General features: G+C 43.7%; 2 protein-coding genes across 2 annotated transcripts in view; one reads left to right on the forward strand and one right to left on the reverse strand.

Moving 5' to 3' along the window:
* utp20 (UTP20 small subunit processome component) overlaps window positions 1–18,738 on the forward strand; it is a 24,527-nt gene extending 5,789 nt beyond the window's left edge. Inside the window, exons 19-61 of the mRNA XM_030440681.1 lie at window positions 536–612; window positions 827–906; window positions 1,164–1,428; window positions 1,534–1,719; window positions 2,626–2,716; window positions 2,857–2,942; window positions 3,593–3,718; window positions 4,061–4,227; window positions 5,876–6,084; window positions 6,726–6,869; window positions 6,981–7,060; window positions 7,207–7,442; window positions 7,559–7,703; window positions 7,841–7,928; window positions 8,334–8,477; window positions 8,897–8,950; window positions 9,070–9,222; window positions 9,337–9,492; window positions 9,608–9,748; window positions 9,855–9,992; window positions 10,094–10,233; window positions 10,789–10,871; window positions 11,032–11,357; window positions 11,471–11,610; window positions 12,034–12,190; window positions 12,315–12,413; window positions 12,523–12,690; window positions 13,408–13,574; window positions 13,680–13,827; window positions 13,993–14,109; window positions 14,214–14,384; window positions 14,524–14,655; window positions 14,761–14,871; window positions 15,160–15,309; window positions 15,438–15,620; window positions 15,815–15,946; window positions 16,034–16,166; window positions 16,257–16,441; window positions 16,535–16,606; window positions 16,696–17,016; window positions 17,590–17,716; window positions 17,826–17,971; window positions 18,053–18,738. Of these exons, the coding sequence (XP_030296541.1) occupies window positions 536–612; window positions 827–906; window positions 1,164–1,428; window positions 1,534–1,719; window positions 2,626–2,716; window positions 2,857–2,942; window positions 3,593–3,718; window positions 4,061–4,227; window positions 5,876–6,084; window positions 6,726–6,869; window positions 6,981–7,060; window positions 7,207–7,442; window positions 7,559–7,703; window positions 7,841–7,928; window positions 8,334–8,477; window positions 8,897–8,950; window positions 9,070–9,222; window positions 9,337–9,492; window positions 9,608–9,748; window positions 9,855–9,992; window positions 10,094–10,233; window positions 10,789–10,871; window positions 11,032–11,357; window positions 11,471–11,610; window positions 12,034–12,190; window positions 12,315–12,413; window positions 12,523–12,690; window positions 13,408–13,574; window positions 13,680–13,827; window positions 13,993–14,109; window positions 14,214–14,384; window positions 14,524–14,655; window positions 14,761–14,871; window positions 15,160–15,309; window positions 15,438–15,620; window positions 15,815–15,946; window positions 16,034–16,166; window positions 16,257–16,441; window positions 16,535–16,606; window positions 16,696–17,016; window positions 17,590–17,716; window positions 17,826–17,971; window positions 18,053–18,208 (6,330 nt within the window). The 3' untranslated portion in view covers window positions 18,209–18,738. The remainder of the gene's footprint in view (window positions 1–535; window positions 613–826; window positions 907–1,163; window positions 1,429–1,533; window positions 1,720–2,625; window positions 2,717–2,856; window positions 2,943–3,592; window positions 3,719–4,060; window positions 4,228–5,875; window positions 6,085–6,725; window positions 6,870–6,980; window positions 7,061–7,206; window positions 7,443–7,558; window positions 7,704–7,840; window positions 7,929–8,333; window positions 8,478–8,896; window positions 8,951–9,069; window positions 9,223–9,336; window positions 9,493–9,607; window positions 9,749–9,854; window positions 9,993–10,093; window positions 10,234–10,788; window positions 10,872–11,031; window positions 11,358–11,470; window positions 11,611–12,033; window positions 12,191–12,314; window positions 12,414–12,522; window positions 12,691–13,407; window positions 13,575–13,679; window positions 13,828–13,992; window positions 14,110–14,213; window positions 14,385–14,523; window positions 14,656–14,760; window positions 14,872–15,159; window positions 15,310–15,437; window positions 15,621–15,814; window positions 15,947–16,033; window positions 16,167–16,256; window positions 16,442–16,534; window positions 16,607–16,695; window positions 17,017–17,589; window positions 17,717–17,825; window positions 17,972–18,052) is intronic.
* Window positions 18,739–18,797: 59 nt separating this feature from the next.
* arl1 (ADP-ribosylation factor-like 1) lies at window positions 18,798–23,852 on the reverse strand. The gene is made up of 6 exons (XM_030440690.1): window positions 23,512–23,852; window positions 22,711–22,848; window positions 21,796–21,877; window positions 21,401–21,512; window positions 20,214–20,392; window positions 18,798–19,974 (listed from the first exon to the last, which is right to left on the reverse strand). The coding sequence occupies exons 1-6, from the start codon at window positions 23,513–23,515 to the stop codon at window positions 19,944–19,946; spliced, it is 546 nt and encodes a 181-aa protein (XP_030296550.1). The 5' UTR covers window positions 23,516–23,852; the 3' UTR covers window positions 18,798–19,943.
* Between the last annotated feature and the right edge of the window lie 29 nt (window positions 23,853–23,881).

Below are 23,881 nucleotides of genomic sequence, written 5' to 3' on the forward strand. Positions count from 1 at the left end.
GAGTACATTTGCCCACGAGTTTCAACTGGGAGATGTAAAATAAATGGAAGTATTTTAACAACTACTTTGATTACCAAGCAGAAAACTGCTGTAAATCACCTCTGTACCATATCTTAAATCTTCAAACCGGCCTGCTGGTCTTGGAGTCTGTGTCCAATCCCAGTTTGGTGGCCAACCATGTTCACTGAGCAGCAGGAAACCTTTATCCTGCCCCCTATAGTTTTGGGGCGAGCTTCAAATTCTGTCCATTTCTTATAATATTCCTTTTTAAGTTAGCCAACAGCTGAGTTTTGAATGGGTTAAAACTCCCTACGCTTAACTCTTGTTTTCATTTTAACTGTCATATAGGTCACTATAACCCACCAGAGTTAAAGGATGATAAATGTCTTACAGTATATTACTTGCACTTGCTATGATGTAGGTGCACAGAATCTTGTAGAGTGTATAGCAGATTACAGTACATGTAAGTACATATATAGACATGACAGGAGAGATGTTTCAGTTTTGTATCCTTCTTCTGCCTATTTTCCTCCAGGTCCCTCTGCGTTACCTCATTGCAATGCTGTTCGTCAACTTCAAGCCTCTGTGGGACCCAGTCATTGAACTCGTTGTGTGCGTATAAGATGTATTTAGCTGAAACGTACACACTAATGTTTTGATGTATTAAGTAATCTGTTTATTGTCAGTCGTGCTCTTTCCTTGTAAGGCATTTTGATGATTGCTCACAAGCTTTGTCTGAAATGGTGCATAAGTATCACAGATGTTCAACATGTTTAGTCGTCCGCTGAAGACATTTAGTATAAACGGGTCTCTTTGCTCCTCACAGGAGCCATGCCAAAGGGATGGACAACAAAGACTTCTGGAGGGTCTACCATGAACATCTGGAGATGGTGGCAGGGCTGGCTGGTAAGGGCTGCCTGCTGTGTGTGTGTGTGTAGCATGAAGTTACATGTACATTCTTTGTTAGCTTTGTAACACTTTCTAATAACCATCATTAATAATCAAAGTTCAATCAAATCATCAGCGTCTACTTTTATAAAAATGGCCCTTTATAGATTACAACACAGTATTGCTTTATGAATGGTGTATAAAGCATTTAGTTGCCAACGGGTCAAATAATTCAATAAGCTGAATTAACTATAACTCTTCATCTGTGCGTGTAGAAAAAGAGCTGCAGGAGGATGGCGAGGACGACGATGATGAAAAGGAGGCGGATTCAGGTCCTTCAGGCGAGCAGGGCTGTGATGTCATTGAAAGCGGGGACGTGGGGGTGCTGTTCCTCGAGCAGCTCAAATCGAGCTGTAGCCCCAACGAGAGGACGGACTTCATCAACTTCCGCAGCCTGCTGTGGCGCTCCATGGCCCAGTTTCCTGACAGAGTCGAGCCACGCAGCCGAGAACTGAGCCCTCTGCTGCTCAGGTTCATCAGGTCAGTGTTTACAGTGTTTTTTACGTGTTTTACGTTTAGGTACATTCATCTTTTGCTGTCAGAGTGCAAGAATCTCATCCCGATGCTTTTATTTGCTGCTGTCAGGAATGAGTTTTACCCCGCCGACCTGCTGGTGGCTCCTACTCAGAGCCTGAGGAAGAGGGATGATGCTGCTCTGGAGGAGTCTGGGATGGCCGTGGAGGAAGAGGAGGGGGGAGAGGAAGAGGAGCAGGAGGCAGAGGAGGGAGGTAGACAGCAGAGGAAGGCACTGCCGAGGAGAGCTGCCGCCAAGTAAGATATCACAATCACACTGAGTGATGTCTCCATCTGCCCTGTGATAGTTACAGTAACAACTATAACTCTACACTAGTTACAAAAGTGGTGGATGAAGGCCATTGAAATAAAATAAAATGTGATTAGAAAAGTAACTATTCACAAAAGCTATCTGATAAATGTAAGCTATCCGATTTTTTGTTGATTAAAAGAAGCCAAACGTCAAAAATGTCGTCACATAAGCTAGAGTTGTTCAAGAGCTTTCCCCAAATAAATAGACTGCACTCAGCAAATCACAAGATTTTACAAATACGATGCAAGAATTTGGGTTGTTCCCATTATAGCCAGTGTACCTTAAGATTGGGCAGTATGTCGAAATCACATGTTATTGTGAAATCAGACTACATTTTGTCTTACATTTTGGTTAGGTGTTGTCTTTTCCTGGTTTTAAAGGCTGCACGACAGTAAAGTGATGTCATTTTCTCGCCAGACTGTTGTACTTGTTCCAATCCTAGCCTCTACCCACTTGGTCATTATATCCACATTACGGATGATCCTAAACGTCATTGTGGTAATAGTTTTGTGAAAGCACCAATTATCACCCCCACAATACTGTCATGAGGTCATTACTAAATATGTTTGTCCAAAAGTTTGTGATATTTGATAACGGTAAATTACATCACACCAAGAGGGCACTTGTAGATTTGTATAAAATATGATTTGTTGATTTGTAGGTTAAACCAGGCATGTATGAAGTGCTTTAGTGTTCAGATTATTGAGATATGTACTGTGTAATCATACAGCCTGAGAATATAATTTAATATTATTTATAGGCCATATCGCCCAGCCATAGTGAACCTGTTCTGTGTATAGTCTGAAGTACAATGTGTGACCTCTGTGTGGGAATTGTCTTTTTCCTTACAGACAGCTGATTGCCCATCTGAAGGTGTTCGCCAAATTCACCAACCCTCGCTCTCTGTACCTGGAGAGCAGCCTCACTGAGCTCTACAACGAGGTAATCCAGCAACTTCACACACACGTTTTGCTCGGAGTACCAAGATGTTTAAATATACCTGAACACTCGTTCTGTTTTTAAGTGTCTGTTTTAATATATTACAGTACTTAAGCAGCGTGCTACACTCTCTCTGTTTTCAGTTGCTCTGCCATCAGGACCAGCAGCTCCAGCGAGTCGCACTGGAGTGCCTCCTCACATACAAAGACGCCAACATAGTCCCATACAAGTAAGAACACTTCCAGGGAAAACACATGTACAGTAGCGGTTCTCTTGAAGCAACAATCTCCTGTTCTTCCTCTGCCTTAAAGAGTTCATTGTGGCACCTTTGATAGGAATCAGCGCTCTCATCGTCAGCCCTCTATGGTTACAGGCGGAGGAATGTTAACTTCCACCTCGGCGCGGACTCCGCCTGACATCATGCCCGCTATTGTCTGTTATCAAGCTATCCGTTTACTGAACCTCCAGCCTACCCGCAGACAGATGCGTATTTCCTGGAGAGTCTTACGTTACAGATGCTTGTGTGTGACTCTTTGTTCAGGATCAGGATGTCACACTGACCTGGTTTTGTTTTTTTGTATGCCGGCAACGAGTCCATATTTTAGGATCTCCGACATGGCCTTTCACCTGCAGCTGATACGGGTCATTAGCTTGATTATCAAATACACGTAAAGCATCATTATGAGGCTACACTGTAAGTCATTAGGAGTGCCTTTAACCCAGGTTCAAGTTTCTGTCCTAAGAATACGTCTTTGTTCGAGACACTGAACCGCTGCACGCTGCAGGGATGATGCTCCGTGTCCCAGTGTTTTGACCCCTGTGTGTGTGTGTGTGTGTGTGTGTGTGTGTGTGTGTGTGTGTGTGTTTGCCTGTTTTCAGGGAGAATCTGCAGAACCTGCTGGAAGACAAACACTTCAAAGAGGAAATCGTCCATTTCAACATTTCGGAGGAGACGGGAGTGGTCGATGCTTCACACAGAGCCAAGCTCATCCCACTGTTGATGAGGTATTGCGTGTGTGTTGTCGAGTTTCCGTAATTATGTCAGCTGCCTGAAAATAAATAATTAGACATTTTGGAAACTACTCTTTCCGGATGATGAAAAGATTGTTATCCCTCTCGTGTATGTCGAGTTGGCTCAGAGTAGCATAAAGGCTGAAGCGAGGGGAGGCTTTAAAAAACAGGAGAATGTGATTTTATATGCTCTCTACCACTCTCTCACACTTCCATCATTGACTTAAGTTTTGAAAGTATTGGTTTTGTTCATTGTTAACCTCTTTTCCCAGTGTACCACAGCTTTACCAGAAGAATCTTACACTGTCAGTCACCAGCCCTGTGTTTGTTGTTCAGGATCCTGTTCGGCCGTCTGCGCAGTAAAGCAGGCAGCAAGTTTCAGGGGAAGGCGAGCTCCGCCACCCGCTCCTCCATCATTCTGCGTTTCCTGGCTGGCTGCCAGTCCGAGGAGTTGGGGATATTCATCGACCTGCTGCTGCAGCCCGTCTGCCATCACAGCCAAGGTACGGCTCGTGTCGTTAAAAATAATAGATGGTCGCCGATGTGTATCTTTTGTTTACCTTCCAGCCAAAAACACCTTGGTAAAGATTACAGGAAATCAAGGTGGAGTCTGTTTGAGCTTTCTAGCTGAACTTCAACTCTAATCAACATAAATTTAAGATTGAGTTTTTTATATGGGTGACACATGAAGAGTGAAAACGAAAATTGTGTCTGTTCTTCTAACTTGCAGAACTACCAAGGGAATGATATATGGAGTGACTTTCTTGTTCATAAAGATAATTAAAAAAAAATCATAAAACTAATATTTTAAATGGTTTTAACAGGTAAAATTCTAAAGATGTGATCTTTTGCTTAATTTTAGATAATAGACAGACGATCAGTGTTGTTTTTGGCAGCCATTTTAGATTTAGTCTTAGTCTTAGTCTTTTGGACTAAAATGCTTTTTAATTTTAGTCAAATTTTAGTCACTTCTATATGTAATAGTTTTAGTCCAGTTCTAGTCGACGAAAAACTCAAACAGGTCTAGTTTTAGTCAGTTTAAGTTAAAAAAAACAAAAACAAAAGAAGTATAGTCTTTTATCAAATTAATTTAGGTCAATAAAAAGATCTACAAGCTCACAATGTGTTGCAATGTGTTGAACTTGTAGATCTGCTATTTTCACAACTTATGTGTGACACTCTTGTATCATGAAGTAGGGCATCAATTCATGAAAAAACAGTTGAAATGTGCTGATATGTGCTGATTGTTATTCTATACCTTGTGGTTTTGTACACTTAAATTGTTAAATTAAAAAAAAAAAAGTGACAATGAATTTGTCTTCAAAATAAGAGCTTTACATTGCACCCTATTTGAGTTTAGAACCGGGGTCTTAGCGGGGGGCTTTTAATTTGAAAGTAGCGACCGTTACTAGTTGGCTGCTACAACAGCAAGTGCACAACGAAGAAGACAGAGACCGAGGAGACGCTAGCATCTCCCGGGTCTCAGCGGCTGTCCAGTTGCTACACGAACATTAAGCAGAAATGTCATGCATTTTGAACGCCTGACGGACCACCCACTAACATTTACGTCCATTCTCGTTTCGTCAACGACAACTTATTAACGTCTCGTCATGTTTTAGTCATCAAAGGGCCATGTTTATCTCGTCACCGTCTCGTTATCGTCATGAAAAAAAGGGGCGTCAGCGAAATATTTCGTCATCGTCGACGAAAACAACACTGCAGACAATGGAGGATTAGTCAATTGAAAGAAAAGTAATCACAAACTATTTTGATAATTGATTATTAATTTCCATCATTTTTCAAGCAAATGTGAAATATGTCTTGGTTCCAGTCTCTTAAATCTTTGTTATTTATTATAGTAAGTGAGGATTTTTGGGGTTTTGGACTGTTGGTCAGACAAATTGAAAATAATAATAATTGTGAGTTTCCCCCCCTAGTCCTCATTCATCTTTATTTCAGCAATCTATATAATGCAGACTGATAAAATAAGTAAGAAAGAAAGAAGATAAAGAGTAGGCTTCAATGATTCCAACAGTATATCTAGTACAGGACAATACACAAGAATTACACAAGAAAACAACTCTCTCTTGAACTAATCAAGCATTTTGATAATAGACATCCCCTTGTCATTCTTCTCTTCTGCTTCCTCAGGTTCCTGCCTGTCAGCAGTGTTGAGGGCCATAGCCGAGACAGATGTGAGTGCCGTGTTGCCGTTGGGCCGTCAGCACAGCCTGCTGAACATCATCAACGTGGTGATCCAGAAACTGGGCCACCTCATCCATATCTACCTGCCCAAGGTGCTGCAGATCTTGCTGTGCGTCACTGCCTCGGTGTCCACCATCCTTGACAGCAGGGACCAGGTAATCAGAATAGAGATCAATAACAATATCTTTTTTTTTTTTATATATATAGATTTTTGAAATGATCAGATTCCTGAATTATTTCTGAACAAGACAACTTGAGAGCAAACCAAGTGTAACATGTTGAGTAAGTTGAAGCTGTTCCGTTACAGCTGCTGTATTACTAACCTCTAAAATGATAAGTATGATTGATTTCCAAGTTAAAATGTGCCATTGTGAAGCAGTGTGTGTACAGTTCACTGGTTACTGTAAGTTATCTTTTGTTGTCTTTCCAACAGAAGTGCGTAGGAGGAAACTTTTCATTAAAAGTTTTCCGGTGTTTATCCAGGCACCTCCAAGTGTGACTTTAGCATATCTGTCCGTCTAGTGTTCTTTCTTCAGTTACAGGAAAAGGATTTCCAAGAAAGTTCCTCTGTGAATAAGAAACTGTGCTTTTAGAGCAAGAACAAAGTGAAAAATAAAAAAAGCATGTACAATCATCACAGATAATGGGGTATTACAATGTTATTTACTGCAGTGCCACCTGATATCACATTTAAACAAATAGAAATCTCTTTGTTCCTGGATGCTTTGTTACACATAACTAAAGAGATGTAAACAGTAATAAAAAGTGTCCTTATTTAATTCTCTGTCTTGTGCAGCTGCGTGCAGGCTGCATCAGTCCACTGAAGAACCTGAGGCGACTCGGCATCCTCAGGATCCAGGACTTTTTCGACGGCTTTGACTCCTACAGCTTCAGTCCAGATGAGCTGGATGCCGTCTTTGAGGCTGTGGTCTGGCCTCAGGTAAGCGTCGCTGAACATTTTTGCATTTTTGTCTGGTTTTCATTATCTTTGGGGTTTTTTTTGTGAATACATTTCTGGTTCAGCAAGGAGTTAAAATCTCTTTTTATGCAGGTTTGTCGTCTCCCGACAGAGAGCCCTTACTCCCCCACGCCTCTGCTGAAACTCATCCATGTGTGGTGTAAAAACGCCAGGTCAGTCTGCCTCTCCTCTCCATCTGTCGTATTCTGATCACAGTGTTCATCTATCTACCAGAACATCTTTACCAGTTAATAGTAGCTTCATCCAGAGTGAGTTAAAAAAAAAATAAAAGTACAGAGATGTTTTTCTTGTGTTTCAGGTATTTCCCCCTCTTGGCCAAGCAGAGGCCAAACCAGCCAGAGTGTGATGTCCTCCTTAACGTCTTCGCCCTCCTCTCAGCCAAGAAGGCTTCGCCAGCGACCATCGCCATGGTGATGGACATAGCAGAGTCTCTCGCAACCACCGAAGACTTTGTTGCCTCAGAGAGCGAGACGGAGCTGAGCGTGAACGGGTGTGTGTTCCCGCAGCCAGAAGAGGGCGCTCTCGTCAGTGCAGGTTAGCAAAGTTTGCTTAAGGAGAGAAGATAAAATAGATCATCTTTAGTACTAAATGTACTTTAGTATTAAATGTACTTTTAGTATTAAATGTGAACATTTCTGTGTGTCCCCCAGACTCATTAACCCAGGGCTCCAGACTGCTGCTGCCTCACATATCCACCCTGCTGCGGTACCTCAGCGGAGTCGTTCGCAACACCGACAGACTCAAGAAGAAGAGGTTCAGGACCCAGGTGGCCAAAGAGCTCAACATCCTCTCCAAGTTAGTGTCCCATTTGGATGAGAACACACACTGTAGTTCACATTCAGGTTTCTTACTCTTTCACTGTATGTAAGATTTGTTTTGTGAACGTCTCATCAGTCGCGTCTTTGATCGTGTGACTTTCTTTTCTCCATCAGGGTCAGTCGATTCGTCAGCGACAAGGAGCAGAGCGCGGTGCTCATCAGCCTGCTGCTGCCATACCTCCAGAGAGCACACAATCCTCAAGTAAGACTCGCAAATTATTATTTGTTTACTGTGTTTGATTATTTATCCGAAGCCCAGTTAGCTGAGCCCTAAAGTGCAACCAGTCTTCTTGGGAATAATGTTAAGATTAATATTTATTTTATTCCATGCAGTGGCACCCAGTGGAAAATAGATAGAAACAAACAAAATGGAACAACATCAACAATCATACCACTGAGTCCACTACACATTCCTGGAGCTTTGGAGCGAAACGGCTGTGCAGCATTCTCGTGCATATTTTTAGATGAACTTGCAAGCATGCAGAGAAGGTTGTGGGCCTGAGAGATTGAGCACAGGGCAAAAAAAAAAATAATGTTAGAGGTGTTTTTAAGAGACTGTACTTTTTCATGCTGCCCACTAATGACCTTTACTGTGTGTTTGCTTTAGGAGACAGAAATCGACATCCTCGCCACAGTGCAGAACCTGCTGCGACAGTGTACGCAGCCCTCCGCCTTCCTGCGGCCGCTCAGCAGACTCTTCTCCATCATCCACAACAAGCTGCCCAGGCAGGCCCTCGTTAACGTGTTCCAGGTACAGACAAGATGCTCGGTTTACTGCCATATTGTATTTGTAATTTAAGACATTTGATTAATTTGATTACATTTTCAGTGGATTTTCAATTGAAGTTAAAGTCAGTGTTTTTCATAAAAAAACAGTGTATAGCATGTTGACAGGGAGATCAGGCCAACATGAAGCAGGAAATGAATTATTAACGGCTCTGAATTATGTTTTAAGACTTGAGTTTTTGATTATGCTGATTATTCCTCATCAGATATAAACACTGACTGGATTGCTGCAGATTTAAATCCATGCTGTTGATGTAAAGTCCCAGATGTGGTTGTGTGTGGTTGTAGGCCTTAGTAACTACACCACCTTAATAAAACCAGGACTATTTAGCATGTTTCATTTTTCTCAATGACTCGTTCTCCCTCTTGCCGCTCTGCTCTCAGACTCTGTCAGATCTGGAGCCGTCCCTCTTGTACATCACCGATTTGGCAACAAAGGTAAAATCATTCATATCATATTCATAATTATCACATTACACATACCTGTGTTATACACCTGGTTCACAGTATTCTGACCAGTAGGACGACTCTCACTGTTTCATGCTCGCTTTCTCCAGCTTAATGCGTTTGACAGTCGACACTTGGATGAGGTCTACTTTGAAGTGCGTCTGACGGCTTTCCAAGACGCCACAAGACGCGTCAAAGACATGACCACTCTAGACCTGGACTACATCAGCACCATCATATACAACTGCTTCCACACCTACGAGGTGAGCTGATATGATATTTACATGCCGTCTTTACTGATAGCTTCACCCTGAGAAGATTTTCATCATCCGTTTGATTCTCCTCTCCTCTCCGCTCCCTCCTTCCTTTTGATGCAGATCGGTGACATGTCGTTGGCAGACAACGCCACCTTGTCTCTGTCTGCAGTGATCACCCGGCTGGCAGCGGTCGGGGCTGGAGAGCAGATCTACAAGGACGTCATCCAGCACACCATCCTGGATGCTGTACACAAGGGGCTTCGCAGCAAGACGGAGGTCAGGAGCGCATGGCTCTCCTCCCATTTTCTAAACACAGAGGGGATATCAAGATGATGCTATAAGCTCACTCGGTATGAAGTAAGTCATCCACTCTCTCCCCTCTCTCTACCAGAGTGTTCAACATGACTACACCACTGTGCTGGCCTGCCTGGTAAAGACCTTCCCCACCAAGAAGGAGTTCAGAGACCTGGTGCAGCTCACCGACTACAACGACCCAGAGTCTGACTTCTTCGAGCACATGAAGCACATCCAGGTAAGAGAGAGAAGCATGGAAACTCAGTCCTGTATCTCCTTTCTCCCTTTTTCATCCGTCACACATGTGACCGACATATCCCTGTCGTTATTGTCTTTCTGTTCAGATCCACCGTCGAGGTCGCGCCCTGAGGAAGTTGGCCAAGCAGCTGACCGAGGGCCAGGTGGTGATGACGCCTCGGTCTCTCCAGAATTACATCATGCCGTACGCCATGACCGCCCTGCTAGATGAAAAGATGCTCAAGGTGAGTCATGCACGCACATCCGCTCAACAGTTGCATTTCAAAACCCAGGAGTTATGTTTATTGTTTTGTGATCTCCTCATCCGCCTCCTCACATACTGCAGCATGAGAGCATGATATCGGCGTCGGTGGAGGTGGTGGGCGCAGTGTGTCGCAGGCTCACCTGGTCCAAGTACCTCTACTACCTGAAACACTTCGTCCACATCCTGCAGACGGCACAGGCTGAGCAGAAGCTGGCGGTCAGGTGGGGCTGTCTGCTTATAAATCACTTTTAACCACCGCGTTTCCTTTCATGACCTTTTTTATTTTAAAGGGACAGTTCACCCCAAAATCTAAAATACACATTTTCCCTCTTACCTGTGGTGTTGCTCATCTATCTGGATTGTTAAACTGTAAGTTGGTGTTATGGAGATGATTGCTGTAGCTTGGAAGAGTGGCTCGTGACAGTGACATCATGGGATGTAGACACGAGTGCTGTCCTCCTCGGCCGAGCTGTAACGTCAGCTGTATTCCATGAGTTACTTTGTACTTCCTTCTGTTGATACAGTGATACAGTTGGTGGGAATTGTTCAGCAGAAAGAAAAAAAAAACTGCAACAAGGCCTGTAGCTGTACTTTGAGTAACAGAGTCGTGATTTTTGAAAGAAAGAATCTCGATGAAAAGAACAGCACAGGAAAAATCTGTATTTTTGTTTCCGCAGTAGAATGTCCCTTTAATTTGTGATATTTTCTTTAACATGATTCTTTGTACTAAGGGACTACTTCTCCACCTTCTTATTTCTTTTCCTCCCCAACTCCAGTTTGCTGGTCACAGTCCTGGAGGCTTTCCATTTTGACCATGAAACCCTGAGCAGAGAAATGGAGGCTGCCAAGGCCAGAGAGGGTGAGCGACCTGTCACCTTTTAGAATCCTGTATTTGTTTGGTCATTTAAAATTGTTAGAATTGTGGTTTTTTTCACATAAGTAAAGTCCCATGAATATATAACAGGTTTAGATTAAAACTGATAAAAGGAAACGGCTTAAGTCAGATGTCCTTCATCCAGCTGGGAACATTGCGGCAGATGCAGACGATGACGAGCAACCTGCAGCCGAGGAATCAGACGCGAGTGATGATGAGGAAATGGAGGTAGATGGTAAGACTCCATCGTCCGATGTTCCCATGGAAGTGGACACTGCCAACGGGGAAAAGGATGTTATCTCTAAGGCAGCAGCCACCAGTGGAGCCAAGGGCCCAGCAGCTCCTAAACCCACCGCAGTCGCCAGCGGGCTGCCGCAGAGCAAAGACGAGCTGGAGTCTTTGATCACCGCCATCCACGCGACTGTTAATAACAGCGTGCTGCCTCGCCTGAACAAGTGTCTGACTGCAAAGGTAAAATACACACACCCTTCCACTGTTATACAGTTGTTTATAGTTTTCAGCCAAAATAAAGACTGTGTGTGTGTATGTGTATGTGTGTGTGTGTGTGTGTGTGCGCTGTCTAGGTAAAGAGCGAAGACGAGCACAAGGCAGTGAAGTCGAAGGAGGTGAAGGACGAAGAGGTAGTGAGGATACCGATAGCCTTCGCCATGGTGAAAGTGATGCAGACTCTGCCTCCACACATCATGGAGGCCAACCTGCCCGGGTATGTAGAAGTGTGTGTGTGTGTGTGTGTGTGTGTGTGTGTGTGTGTGTGTGTGTGTGTGTGTGTGTGTGTGTGTGTGTGTGTGTGTGTGTGTGTGTGTGTGTGTGTGTGTGTGTGTGTGTGTGTGTGTGTGTGTGTGTGTGTGTGTGAGTGCATACACACAGGGACGGTGCTGCCAAAATTTGTGTTACATAGAAACACTTTACAGGCTCTTGGTGTCTTTTTAATTCTCTTCAACACCTTAGACCTGCAGGAGCATTATTTCATTTGTTTGTATATCGAGAATTGCATTGATGTAAAATTAGAATTAATTATACGTTTGAGATCATAACTCATGTAAGGGTTTACTTAAGGTCTTCTGTTGCATTTGTTTGAAGTGACTAAGTTTTAGTGAAACCTTCATTTTGTCCCTCCCTTTGTCAGGATCCTGATCAAGGTGTGCGTGCTGCTGAGGAACCGTTTCCAGGAGATCCGAGACGTGGCGAGGGGAACTCTGGTGAAGATCATTGAGACTTTAGGCTACAGGTACCTGCAGTACCTGCTCAAAGAGATGCAGTCGGTCCTCGTCAAGGGCTACCAGGTATGAGCGCGCACTTACAAAGACGCGTTTGCTTTTTTTTTTTGGACTTTCTTTTTTTAAATGATTGTCTTTTAACATCCTAATATTTGTCTCTGTCTGCCTCTCTGTGCTTCCCTCCATCCAGGTCCACGTGCTAACCTTCACAGTTCACCGGTTACTGTCAGTCCTCAGTCCAACCCTGAAGAGTGGTGACCTGGACCCGTGCATGAACATGCTCATCGATGTGAGAATTTTTCGCGCCACAAATCCACACAGACTCCAGTATGTCAAATAATGAAAAAAAAGGCTGACAAATACTCGGTTTGAAACTCCTTCTTTCCCCCGTGGGTCAGATCTTCAACAATGAACTGTTCGGCGCTGTGGCTGAGGAGAAGGAGGTGAAGGGGATCGTCTCCAAGCTGATGGAGGCCCGACACAGCAAGAGCATGGACTCCTATGAGCTGCTGGCTCAGTTCTGCAGCAAGGAGAGCATCACCAAGTTCATACTGCCGCTGAAGGAGGTGAGCAGGGAGTTGATTTGATGAGAAAAATATAAAAATACATGCTCGCGTACACGAGTTGATATGTATTTAAACTGTCTATCACAAAACAAATACAAATCAGGACAAAGGTGACTTGACCCAATATAGGCAACTTTCTTCCAAATAACTTCTCTTAAAAGGTATTTTACACTGAAGGAAAATATTTTAGCTTTTTACGAGCCTTTTATCTTTTTAGGCCCCTTATTTTTTGCTATGATTCACACAATCCATAATAACTTGATCCATATACTGTAAATAAGGATATTTTTTCAGTTTAAAACTTTTTTTCTTTATCCTACAATCTGGGTCACAGCAGAGCTAATAGGACTGTTTGGCTAGCTAGCTTAACTGATGCTAATTGATGCACTTTTCACTAAAACACTTAAGCCTTTTCAGCTAGCTATTCAGGCCAGTGTATTTATCGTTAATCATTCCTATACAGTATTTACTGCATACTTGTCACTGTATTTAACTTTCTATCTTTATAGCTCTTGAAACTCAATCATTTTAGCCAGCAAGCTAGTAACAATATTAGCTAGCTGATGCCGCCTGGGAATTCACATTGTGTATTTTTCGTGTGTTTAACCAAGGAGCACAACAATTTGAAATATGTCCTGAAGTCCTGAAAAGTTTTTCAACATAATTTGATATAACATTGGAAAAATATCTTATTTTTTCCATCCCGTCACCTTTCAGATCCTGGAGACCTCCTCCAGTCTGAAGGTGTGTAACAGGGTGGGTGCCGTGCTGCGGCGACTCGTCCTCGGTCTGCTTGTCAACGAAGGCATGACCTCCCGGGATATCTTACTGTTGTGCCACGGCCTGGTCAGCGAGAGTCTGCCGCTGCTCACCAAGAGAGACCGGTACACACACACACACACACACACACACAAAAGCTTACATCAACGGCAGTGAATCGCGTGGATGCTTATTTCCGTGTATGACTCTCTACATGTGTGTGTTTGTAGAGAGAGAGCCTCAGTTAAGCCTCCTCCAGACCCCAGACTGCCTCCTCCCAGCTGCCTGCTGCTGCCTCCAACTCCTAAAAGAGGAGGTCAGAAAGCTCCGGTCAGCAGCCGAACCAACATGCACATCCTGGTGGACGCAGGCCTCAAGGTGAACACTGAAACACCAAAGAAACGGCATGCTTTATACTTCTCAAACAGCATGCATAACGTTTTCTGCATTGTGTCCCCTCATCCTCATGCCATTAAATAAATATTGCGCATTTCCTTTACCGTAGTTGTTGTAATAGACTTGATTGATTTGTCAATTTCTCAGCTGCTCCACCTGAGCCTTAAGAAAGCCAAAGTGACGTCGTCTGAGGCCTCGGCCCTGGAGATGCTCGATCCTTTCGTACTGCTGCTGCTCGACTGCCTCAACTCCATGCACGTGAAGGTACGAGCATTGTTCTGTGCACATGGGTGCCTTTTTTTATCACCCCATCCTTGAGCATCGGCTGATCGAACCTATTCTGACCCTGATCTATTCCTCCCTTTCAGGTGATCACAGAGGCTCTGGTGGCATTCACTTGGCTGTTGAAGTTCCCTCTGCCAGCAGTGGAGCAGAATGCCGACCAGCTGACCAAGGAGCTCTTTGTCCTGCTGAAGGATTACTCCAAGGCCGGAGCCGCCCGCGGGGAGAATTACCACCTGGTCCAGAACTGCTTCAAGGTAGAGATGAAATTTAATTGTTTTTTTAAGGAAATTACACGTCATTTGCCCCCTCTGGATTGGATTAACCTAATAGAAACATTCAGATTGAACTGCTGCATTGATTTATGATTGTTCATTCTCTCTGGTTATCTGTCAGGCCATCACAATACTGGTGAGGAATGTGAAAAACAACAAAATCTCAGAGACACAGCTGCAGGTGCTGCTGGGATACGCTGAGGAGGACATCTACGACCAGTCTCGTCAGGCCACCGCCTTCGGCCTGCTGAAGGTGACCAGTCAAATGTTGACCTGCTGGTTCTGTGTTTTATAAGTGGAGGACCAATCTGAAGATTAAATATAACTTTAAAAAAACGGTGTTTCTGCGTTCCTGCAGGCCATTCTGTCCAGGAAGCTCGTTGTTCCAGAGATGGAGGAGGTGTTGAAAAAAGTAGCCAAGCTGTCCGTGAACGGCAGCAACGCTATGATCAGAATCCACTGCCGACAGGTACTCACGCACGGAAAAAAAGCTACATTTATCATCTCTGCCGTACACTGAATGTCAGAAATGTTTTAAGAGCAACTCTATCTGCGTTCTCCTCTGGGTTTTATAATGGAAACTCACTCTCGGCCATAAAGAGAGGCAGTGATGTAGGTTACTAATGCCCTCTCCTCCCTAACCCACACACACAGAAATTCATTTTAAATTGGCAGAATTATATAAAAACCTACAAAAAACAGTGGACTCGCCCTGAAAAGTGGTGTGCTCACTCAGTGTTCATGCTGTGTTTTTCAGATCTATCTAAAATACCTTCTGGACTACCCACTGGGGAAGAAGCTGAGAGGGCACCTGGACTTTGTGGTGTCCCAGCTGCACTACGAGCATGACACAGGCAGAGAGTCTGTGCTGGAGATGCTGGCCTACATCTTCCAGACTTTCCCTAAGGTGACTAAATATCCTCTTAAGTCTACATGGAAAAAAAAAAAGTTGGCAGTTGGCTTTGCACACATGATCAGAGCCCTAACAAAGTAGAGGATAATCACACCAGATCGTGTTTTTTTTTCCCTGCTCAGGCCCTGCTGTTGAAGTACAGCGGCCTGTTCTTCGCCCCGCTGGCCCTGGTTGTGGTCAATGACGACTCGGCACGCTGTAAAAAAATGGCCGCCATGGCCATCAAGGGCCTACTGGCCCAGCTGGATTTAAATCGCCAGAACACCCTGTTCTCCCTCGTCAACACCTGGCTGAATGCAGAGAAGGTACACTCACACACTCCCAGGCAACGACGTTGATACAAAACTGAATTCAAATGCGCTGCTTTTTTTTTGTCAGTATTTTCTAATATTTGTTTGATTTTATGTGACTTTCAGTACCTGTGGCGACTTTGGTATGCTTGAAAGTCTTATATAATTTTGCGTAAGATGTCATTGAAACCTCTTGCTGTCCCCCGCAGGCCAGCCTGCGGCGTCTCGGGGCTCAGATCTGCGGTCTCTTTGTGGAGGTGGAGGACGAGAAGTTTGCCCGTCGCGTGGACGCCCTGCTGCCTCTGCTGGAGAAAGAGATAAACCCGGACAACTACGAAGACGTGAGGCGACTCATTTGCACCCATCATCGACCAGAAGTTTGAAACCCGAGGAAAAGAAGGCATGCTAACTCTAGTCTTGTGTTTCAGATCGAGGAGGAGCAGGAGGAGAAGGGAGCCGACAGGCTGCTGTTCAGTTTTCTGACGCTCATCGCCAAACTGAGCAAACACTGTGGCCTGCTGGAGCTCAAGAAGCCTCAAGACACGCTCTCTCGGATCTGGGGTAAAAGACCGATAACACCGCCTCTCTGTTGATGAAATGCACACACACATTCCTCACACACTCACTTTCTTCCTCAATGTGCTCCCGCAGGTCACATTGAAACCCACCTGCGGTACCCTCACTGCTGGGTGTGGCTGACCGCCTCGCAGCTTTTCGGTCAGCTGTTTGCAGCCCATCAGGCGGAGCAGCTGGTCGCAGTTTGGAGAGGAGAGGGGGGAGATGCTTCACCCCAGTCGGCGGCTACAGCCTTCATCACAAACGGCCTGGACAAGAAGGTGAGGCCAAGGACCAGCCGACCTGCGTTATGTGATCTAGTTTCTGAATCTCATCGTCACTGTTTGAATGTTCTCTTTCCCTCTGACGTTCAGATGAGAGAGCTGGCGTTAACTTTCTGCCATCAGCTGCAGTCCAAGTTCCTAGACACGGCGTCAGGAGAGCAGGTGCTTTATCTCAGCCAAAAACCACATTTCAGTTCATTTCAAAATCACACGTGAGTGGTGACTGACTGACATCTTCGTTCCGCCCGCAGGTGATCAAGAACCTGCTGTTCATCGGCAAGGTGATCTACCTCGTTTCCCCCGAGTCAGACGTTGCCTGCCCTCAGGAGGAAGCGAAAGAGGAGAAGGAGCAGCAGGAGAACGGAGAGGAAGAGGCCAAGGAGGAGAAAGGAAAGGCGGAAGAAGAGGATGAAGATGAAGAGGGGATCGAGGAGCAAGACAAGGAGGAAGAAGAAGAAGAGGAGGAGGAAGATGACAAAGACGATCGGCCTCCTTCCCTGCTGTGGCTGATGAAGAAGCTGTCGCTGATGGCCAAGAGAGAGGCAGCATACACCCCCAAAGTTCCCCTGAAGGTAGGCATGGAAACTACATGTCCACTTCTCTGGTTGAACAGTGACTACAATAGATCTTTGACTGACCTCTTTAAGTCTACTTTTGTCTTATGCTCCGAAAGATGTGGAGTTGGTCTACGTTAAAGGTGGCATCAATCAATATTTTATGGGGACAGTGGATCAAAACTTCAATGTTTTGATTGATTCTCACAGCTCTCATCTGTAATGTTTTCAGCGCAGCTACTAACAGCAAAAATCCAGTGACAAGTATTTCCACAATTAATCAATCGATTGTTTAGTCTATAAAATGTCAAACGGTAGGGCTCTGGGAAATTGTAATTAGCATTTTACACAAAGTGACGTCTGAAGATTGCTTCTTTATTCCAATGAAAAGTCACCAAACAGACACCAAAACCAAAGATTCTTCATTTATGACATTTTTAGCCTGAGAAATGACGATTATTAGATTATCAAAAATGTTTGGCAATTAATAATCTTTCCATTGACCAATTCAATATTCGAGAAATAACAGCAGCTCTAAGCCGAAAAGAGATTGTTGTAAAAGTCCGTCTTTCCCTCCGCTCTCTCCTTCAGAGAACATGTGTGTTTAAGTTCCTGGGAGCGATAGCCATGGACCTGGGGAAGGAGCGACTCGGCCCCTATCTGACCACTATCATCACTCCTCTGTACAGGGAGCTGGACAGCACCTACGCAGACCAAGGTAACTGCTCTGAATCTGTCTGTAAAAAAAAAAAAAGACCAGAAAACAGTGAGATAACCCTTCAGAATTCCTACACATTGATTCCACTGAACTCTCTTTCCGTGTCCAGATCCCACGCTAAAGAACCTGGCACAGGAGCTGATCGAGCTGCTGAAGAAACAAGTGGGGCTGCAGAGATTCTCTCTGGCCTTCTCTGCTGTCCAGAAGGAGTTCTCACAGAGGCGGGCTGCACGCAAACGACACAGAGCCATGCAGGTATGATGGACAACCAAAGCGCACACACACACAGAAGAGCAACTACTTAATTTATATTTACGTTCCCCTTCTGTTTTACAGGCGGTGGCTAACCCAGACATCGCAGCCAAGAAGAAGCTCAAGAAACATAAAAACAAAATCGAAGCCAAGAAGAGGAAGATCGAGTTCCTGCGGCCTGGATATAAAGCCAAGAAGCACCGGAGCCATGCGCTCAAAGACCTGGCCATGGTGCAGTGAGCCACGATTGGTGGCTGTACATGTTCATCAAGGGCGCCGCGCAGGAATGAGAGCTGTCCGGTTAAACCCAGGAAATGACTCCTCGGACTTGGTCTTGTGGGCTACCTGCCTGTGGATACCCACAAGCCCCACTTCATGTTGTTACAGAATGACTTTTACTATTAATTATTTTGTCAGTTGAGGCCAAGAAAAAGAGGAGACAGATGTTTCTCAATGGGGGTTTGCGATAACACCCTTCTTCTTCCAGCATTCTCTCCATGATTATTTACGATAACGTGAAAAATCTCTTCTGTCGGGTACCCCAACGCCCTTCTGTGTGTAGAGGGATTAAAAATGGGACATCATGTAACAGCTGTGGCACAGCAGGATGTCTCTGTTTTGCTAATGTCATCAATTCATATGAATTGCAGATCAAAGCTAAACAGTTTATTTTCCTGCTGTGAACAAAGTGTGGACTTCGCCTCTGATTTATATTCCGTGCAGTTGAATGTACACCATTTTGTAATTAAAAAAAGATCACACATTTTAAACCAATCATCCGTTTTCTGGTGTCACAGATTGAAAATCAAACGGCCTCGACACGAAATGGTACAATCACCAATAGCAATCTTTACTGAGAATCATTTTCACTGTACAAGCAGGTATAAATATGCAACCATAAAACTTTTAAGCATACAGTTAGTGTTCAGTAACTACATTACTAATATGCCAGAATTTTAATGGAAAAAAGACTAACTACTAAATCATTTTTAAAAAAGAGTGGAACAACACAAATGAACAAGAGGAAAACAGAACAATAGTAATCCATGACATTGCATGTGCCTGGTGATATAGTACAAAAACAGCCCGGGCTGCAGTAACACTCGACCAGAGGACATATAGTAGATGTGGAGTACTTTGTTTTGTGTTTTTCTTTTTTACTGTTTGAGGGCAAATTTATGATTTCCCAAAGTAAATAACATTTCACACAAGCCGGCAGATTGTTTACAGAGAGGTAAATTACTCAAAGCCCAGCAATTAAATACTGTACGGCTAGTCCAGCATACTGTTTAAAAATTGTCTAGCGAGTTGGCAACCAAGCAGCTGGTTCTCTGTAACGATGTGTCCTCATCTGCGGAGGCTCTGGTCTGGAGCCGTAGGAGTGAAGGTTGTGTCCTGATAGGACGACGCTGCCACCCGGTGGATCTTTCTGTAGACATCAGTGACCATCACCTGCTGTTCATCTACATGCGAATGACTGAACCCCTCTGGGAGAAGATGACGCTAACATTGTCCAGTGAAGACACCCGATTTCAGAACGCTAGAGACGATCGGAGCGGACGGGCTGGTCACAGAGTCTTATTTATTGATATCCATGCTAACTTGTTACAAATGGGTTCGTAAAACTATCATTTAACATGTCTGTTCAGATGTTCTTTGCATTTCCAAAACAACAAAAACGGTAGATACCAACTTGTCGCCCGTCCGTAACTGAAGTCAAACAGCTCTCTAAAACTCGTGCCGCAGCACCAGGAGGGATGGGGGGGGGTTTGCTGTGTTTTGCCCAATCCAGACATTACTGCAGCCTTCGCATCCGAGTCCCAGGCTTGAAAGGCGTTAGGCATTGGGAGGGCTTGGCCAAGGCTTCAGGTGGGGGTGGGGAGGAGTGCAATCAACTGGTCCAGTAGGGGTCAGTCACAAGGCTTCATTCAGAAGGGTCAAAGGTCAGGTGTATATACAGAAGGGGTGGGAGCTTTTACTGTCGACTCTTCAGGGAATCCACCAGCCTGTGAGGAAAGAGAGCAAATACAATTCACCTTCTGTAAACACAAAGAACAAACAACATATTGGGCAATATCTACAACGTATGAACTACTACTGAAGAGAATCAGTGAACTAATGTCTAGTCGTCTTTTCACACCTTAGTTCTCGCCCTACAGCAGATATTTAATAGAAAGCTGAGTTTTTATGACTGCAGAAAATCATTTACTCCCATTGTTTCTCTGTATAGTATGGTAAAGCCTACCATTCCATTCCCTCATCCAGGCCTGTGCCCTTTGTAGCCGAGGTCCTGAAGATCTGCCATTTTCTGTCTTTGAGGGCGGGAAGGCCCAGAGCGTTGGCCACCTCTGTGGGCGTCATTGCCTGGTCCATGTCCTGCTTGTTGGCAAACACCACTAGGATAGCTTTCTTCAGCTCTTCTTCCTGGAGAACACACAGGGTCGGAAAAAAACATTGTGACAAATATTAGTGAAATGGTAGCAGTTAACAGCTGTATTAAATGGTATCTCACACGAAAGTAATGATTGTAGGGCAGCGTCCAGAGCTCATTTACACTACTGATTAATCTTTCAATTATTTCCAGGATTAATAGGTCAAGTGTTTGGTCTAGAACATGTCAGAAAAAAGTGAAAAATATCCATCTGATCTGTTTTGTCATTCGAAAACTTTCCATTTAATTATATAAAACAGGTCAAAGTAGGACATTTTTATACATCAATGACTGAATATGGCAATTTTCTGCAATTTTTGCTTGAAAAGATACTTTAACGATGAATTGATTTTTAAAATAGTTGTAGTTATTCATCTGCTTATTTATCAACTAATAGTTGCTGCTCTACTGATTGTGGTAATCAACAGACTGTGCTCTTACTGTTAAAACTGAACCACTGCATTTATAGTTTGTAATTTTGAGAAGAAAAAAAAATCATTGAATTTATCTGGATTGAATTCTCATATGTTCTTCATATGTTAAATTTTAAAACCTTTTTTTAGCCTGGATGTTCAAATTAGTATTTTTAATGTCTGGACTGGACTGATGCAATTTAAGAAACCGGAATATTTTACTTCAGTAACTGACTTAAATTTTAACAGCTAGATTTTTAAAAAAACAATGCTATCTGGAAAAGAAAATATTACCTATGGTAACCTGGCAGTTTTTACATTTGACAAGTGGGTACCCAGTTGCTTATAGTGGAATTATTTATTTGCCTACAGTTCAAGCAGATATGATAATTCATTCCAGTTTTTGTGGTAATGTAATTATTATTTGGTTAGACAAATGGATAATGAAACCTTGTGGTAGTAGAGAACATTTTTGGACACTCACTACAGTTCTGCCACTAGAATGATGGCTTTAGCTTGCAATGCAATCCTCTCAGACCAAACTTAATTCAATGCTTTCAGGTTGAAGTTTAGAATAAGCCCACTTACTTCCAACATGGCCACCAGCTCAGACTTTGAGATGCCCATCCTGTCGCGGTCACTGCTGTCAACGACATAGATGACTGCGTCTGTGTTTGAGTAATAACACCGCCAGTAGGGTCTGTCGAGCAGAGAGAGGTCATCAGAGAGGAGATGTGGAAGAGAAGGATTTTAAAAAGGGAGGTAAAATATGTTAGAATTACATAAAAACAGGAGGAGTAAAGCTAACAAAACTGTAAATGTAACATTCACAAAATCCTGATTTCTATACCCAATCTCCAAGGTCTCAACTGAGTCACAAGCTGTTTGGAGCAACGCCCATGTTCCACATACACTGATACACTTTCACACATTCACTCTTAAGGGCTCTGCAGCACAACCACCACCTGCCACCTAACACATACCTAATGCTCGTCTGTCCTCCCAGATCCCATACCTGGAACTTCAGGTTCTTATATGTTACCGTCTCGACATTAAAACCGATTGCTGTAAAGAGAGAAACCAAAATAAGTACAATGAAGGCAGAGAACACAAACCTGATTACCACCAGCTCATCTCATGCGTGCACAGTGTGATATTCTTGCTGGGTACAACATGTTCTATTTGTATTCTCAGGCTTTGTAGTGTACGGGAGATAATGAGACAAAAAGATTTAGCACAGTTCTGATAAGTCATTATTAAACGTCAAACCTATGGAAGTCTATCTTTATTGTAAATGTCTGGTGCTTCACAAAGATCATCAAAACAACAAACCACAGTGGCTACATGTGTCCTTAAGTGAAGTGTGTGTTTTTATGCAAATATTCAGTACCTCTACATTCACAAGCAAAAAACAGAAAACACTGGTAAAATGTTCAAGAGCTGTCCCATAGAAACAATTCAGGATTTTTAACGGGACATGCAACTAAATCAAAATGTGTTTGCAAACCTTGTCATAGAGGAGAAAGACTATCTTATGAGATCCTCAAGTTAATCAGGCTGGAGAGTATTACTTTAAAAAGGAGCGCATATATGTCGACATACATACATTTCAATGTTTAAAAGCCACATAGTGAGCGCTATATTGTACAGAATTTGACTCGGATGGCCTAATTACCATAATAGCCTGTTTTCTCACGTCACAGAGCACAACTGAAGCCAGGGAAACCAGCTTGGCTTCTCTCCACACAAAGAAGAGAAGCCACTAAACTGGTTGCGCGTGTGTGTCTACCAATCCTCTCCATGGAGCAGCTCTTGTTGATGCCATTTATAACACTTCAATGTTTTTTTTTAATGAGGGATACACACTTTAAGAAGAATTAGAGCAAACCAGTACATACTGGGGATTGTGGTGACCACCTCTCCGACCTGTAGCCGGTACAGGATGGTGGTTTTTCCAGCGCCATCCAGACCCAGGATCAAAATCCTCATCTCCCTGGTGCCAAATAGGCCCATGAAGAGATTAGAGAAGAAATTACCTGAAGAACAGACACACAGGGGGGAGAGATGAGAGCTGGAAAAAGTCGTTCTTCATTAGTGGGCGATGGGTAGAAAATAAACAATGAACCCCGAATCCATCTACATAAGTATATACTGGATTAGCATGGGGTCACACATCACATTGGGCCGAGCTGACCAAAGATGTGCGTTGTATCTTTATAATGTTTTTATTCAATAATACATTTTAAGAAAATGTTGAGCTTTTGTACTTCTGGAACATTTTCAAAGACAGCTCTTCCGGATTTAAACCACAGTGGCCTCTCTGGCTGTATCACTCAGGTGGTGGAGCGAGTTAGCCGAGGTTAGCTTAGCCCCACTCACTCGCGTTATGGCATGACGGAATTAACTTTCTTCTCTTATGGCACCGACACCAATATGAAGATAATAGAGCCAACATGGCCGGCTGATGTGGAAAACGTTTAGGGACTGTCCCCCACCTAAACATCATGGATGAAAAGCAAACGGCGTTCACTGTCAATAGCTAACGTTAGCTAACTAACGTTACCTGATAACAGTCGCACTGCGCGTCAAATAAAGCACGCAGATACAAATATATCACAATACCGGTATCTAATTATGCATACACATGTTTGGTACGGTCATAAATGCTTGTTTAATCGACTAAAACTCAAAACACTCACCCATTTTGACGAGACTACGGTCCTAGCAGCAACACGGTGGCAGGACGGATACCTTCTTCCGTGTGGTTGACGTGTCGCTGAACGATGCCACCAAGTCTCGTGTGGATTTTGTTTCGCAGCTTTCGACAGATCCACAATGGCATGCAGAAATTTATAACGGACTGCCACGAGTCAAAAGTATTCGCAAAAAATGCACACATTAATTGTATTTTAGAGTATATGCGCAATAATAGCAGGTTAACCGTTTTGTAGAAACATAAATCTGTATCGAAAGTGCTGCTTCTGAAAAGAAGACTAACCCGGACGCTGTGGTACAGGGTGCGTTCAAGAAGCCAAAACGAATGCGTGTTCCAAACTGTTCAGCAGCTAT

This window comes from Sparus aurata, chromosome 14 (genome assembly GCF_900880675.1).
Source record: "Sparus aurata chromosome 14, fSpaAur1.1, whole genome shotgun sequence".
NCBI classification, from domain to species: Eukaryota; Metazoa; Chordata; class Actinopteri; order Spariformes; family Sparidae; genus Sparus; species Sparus aurata.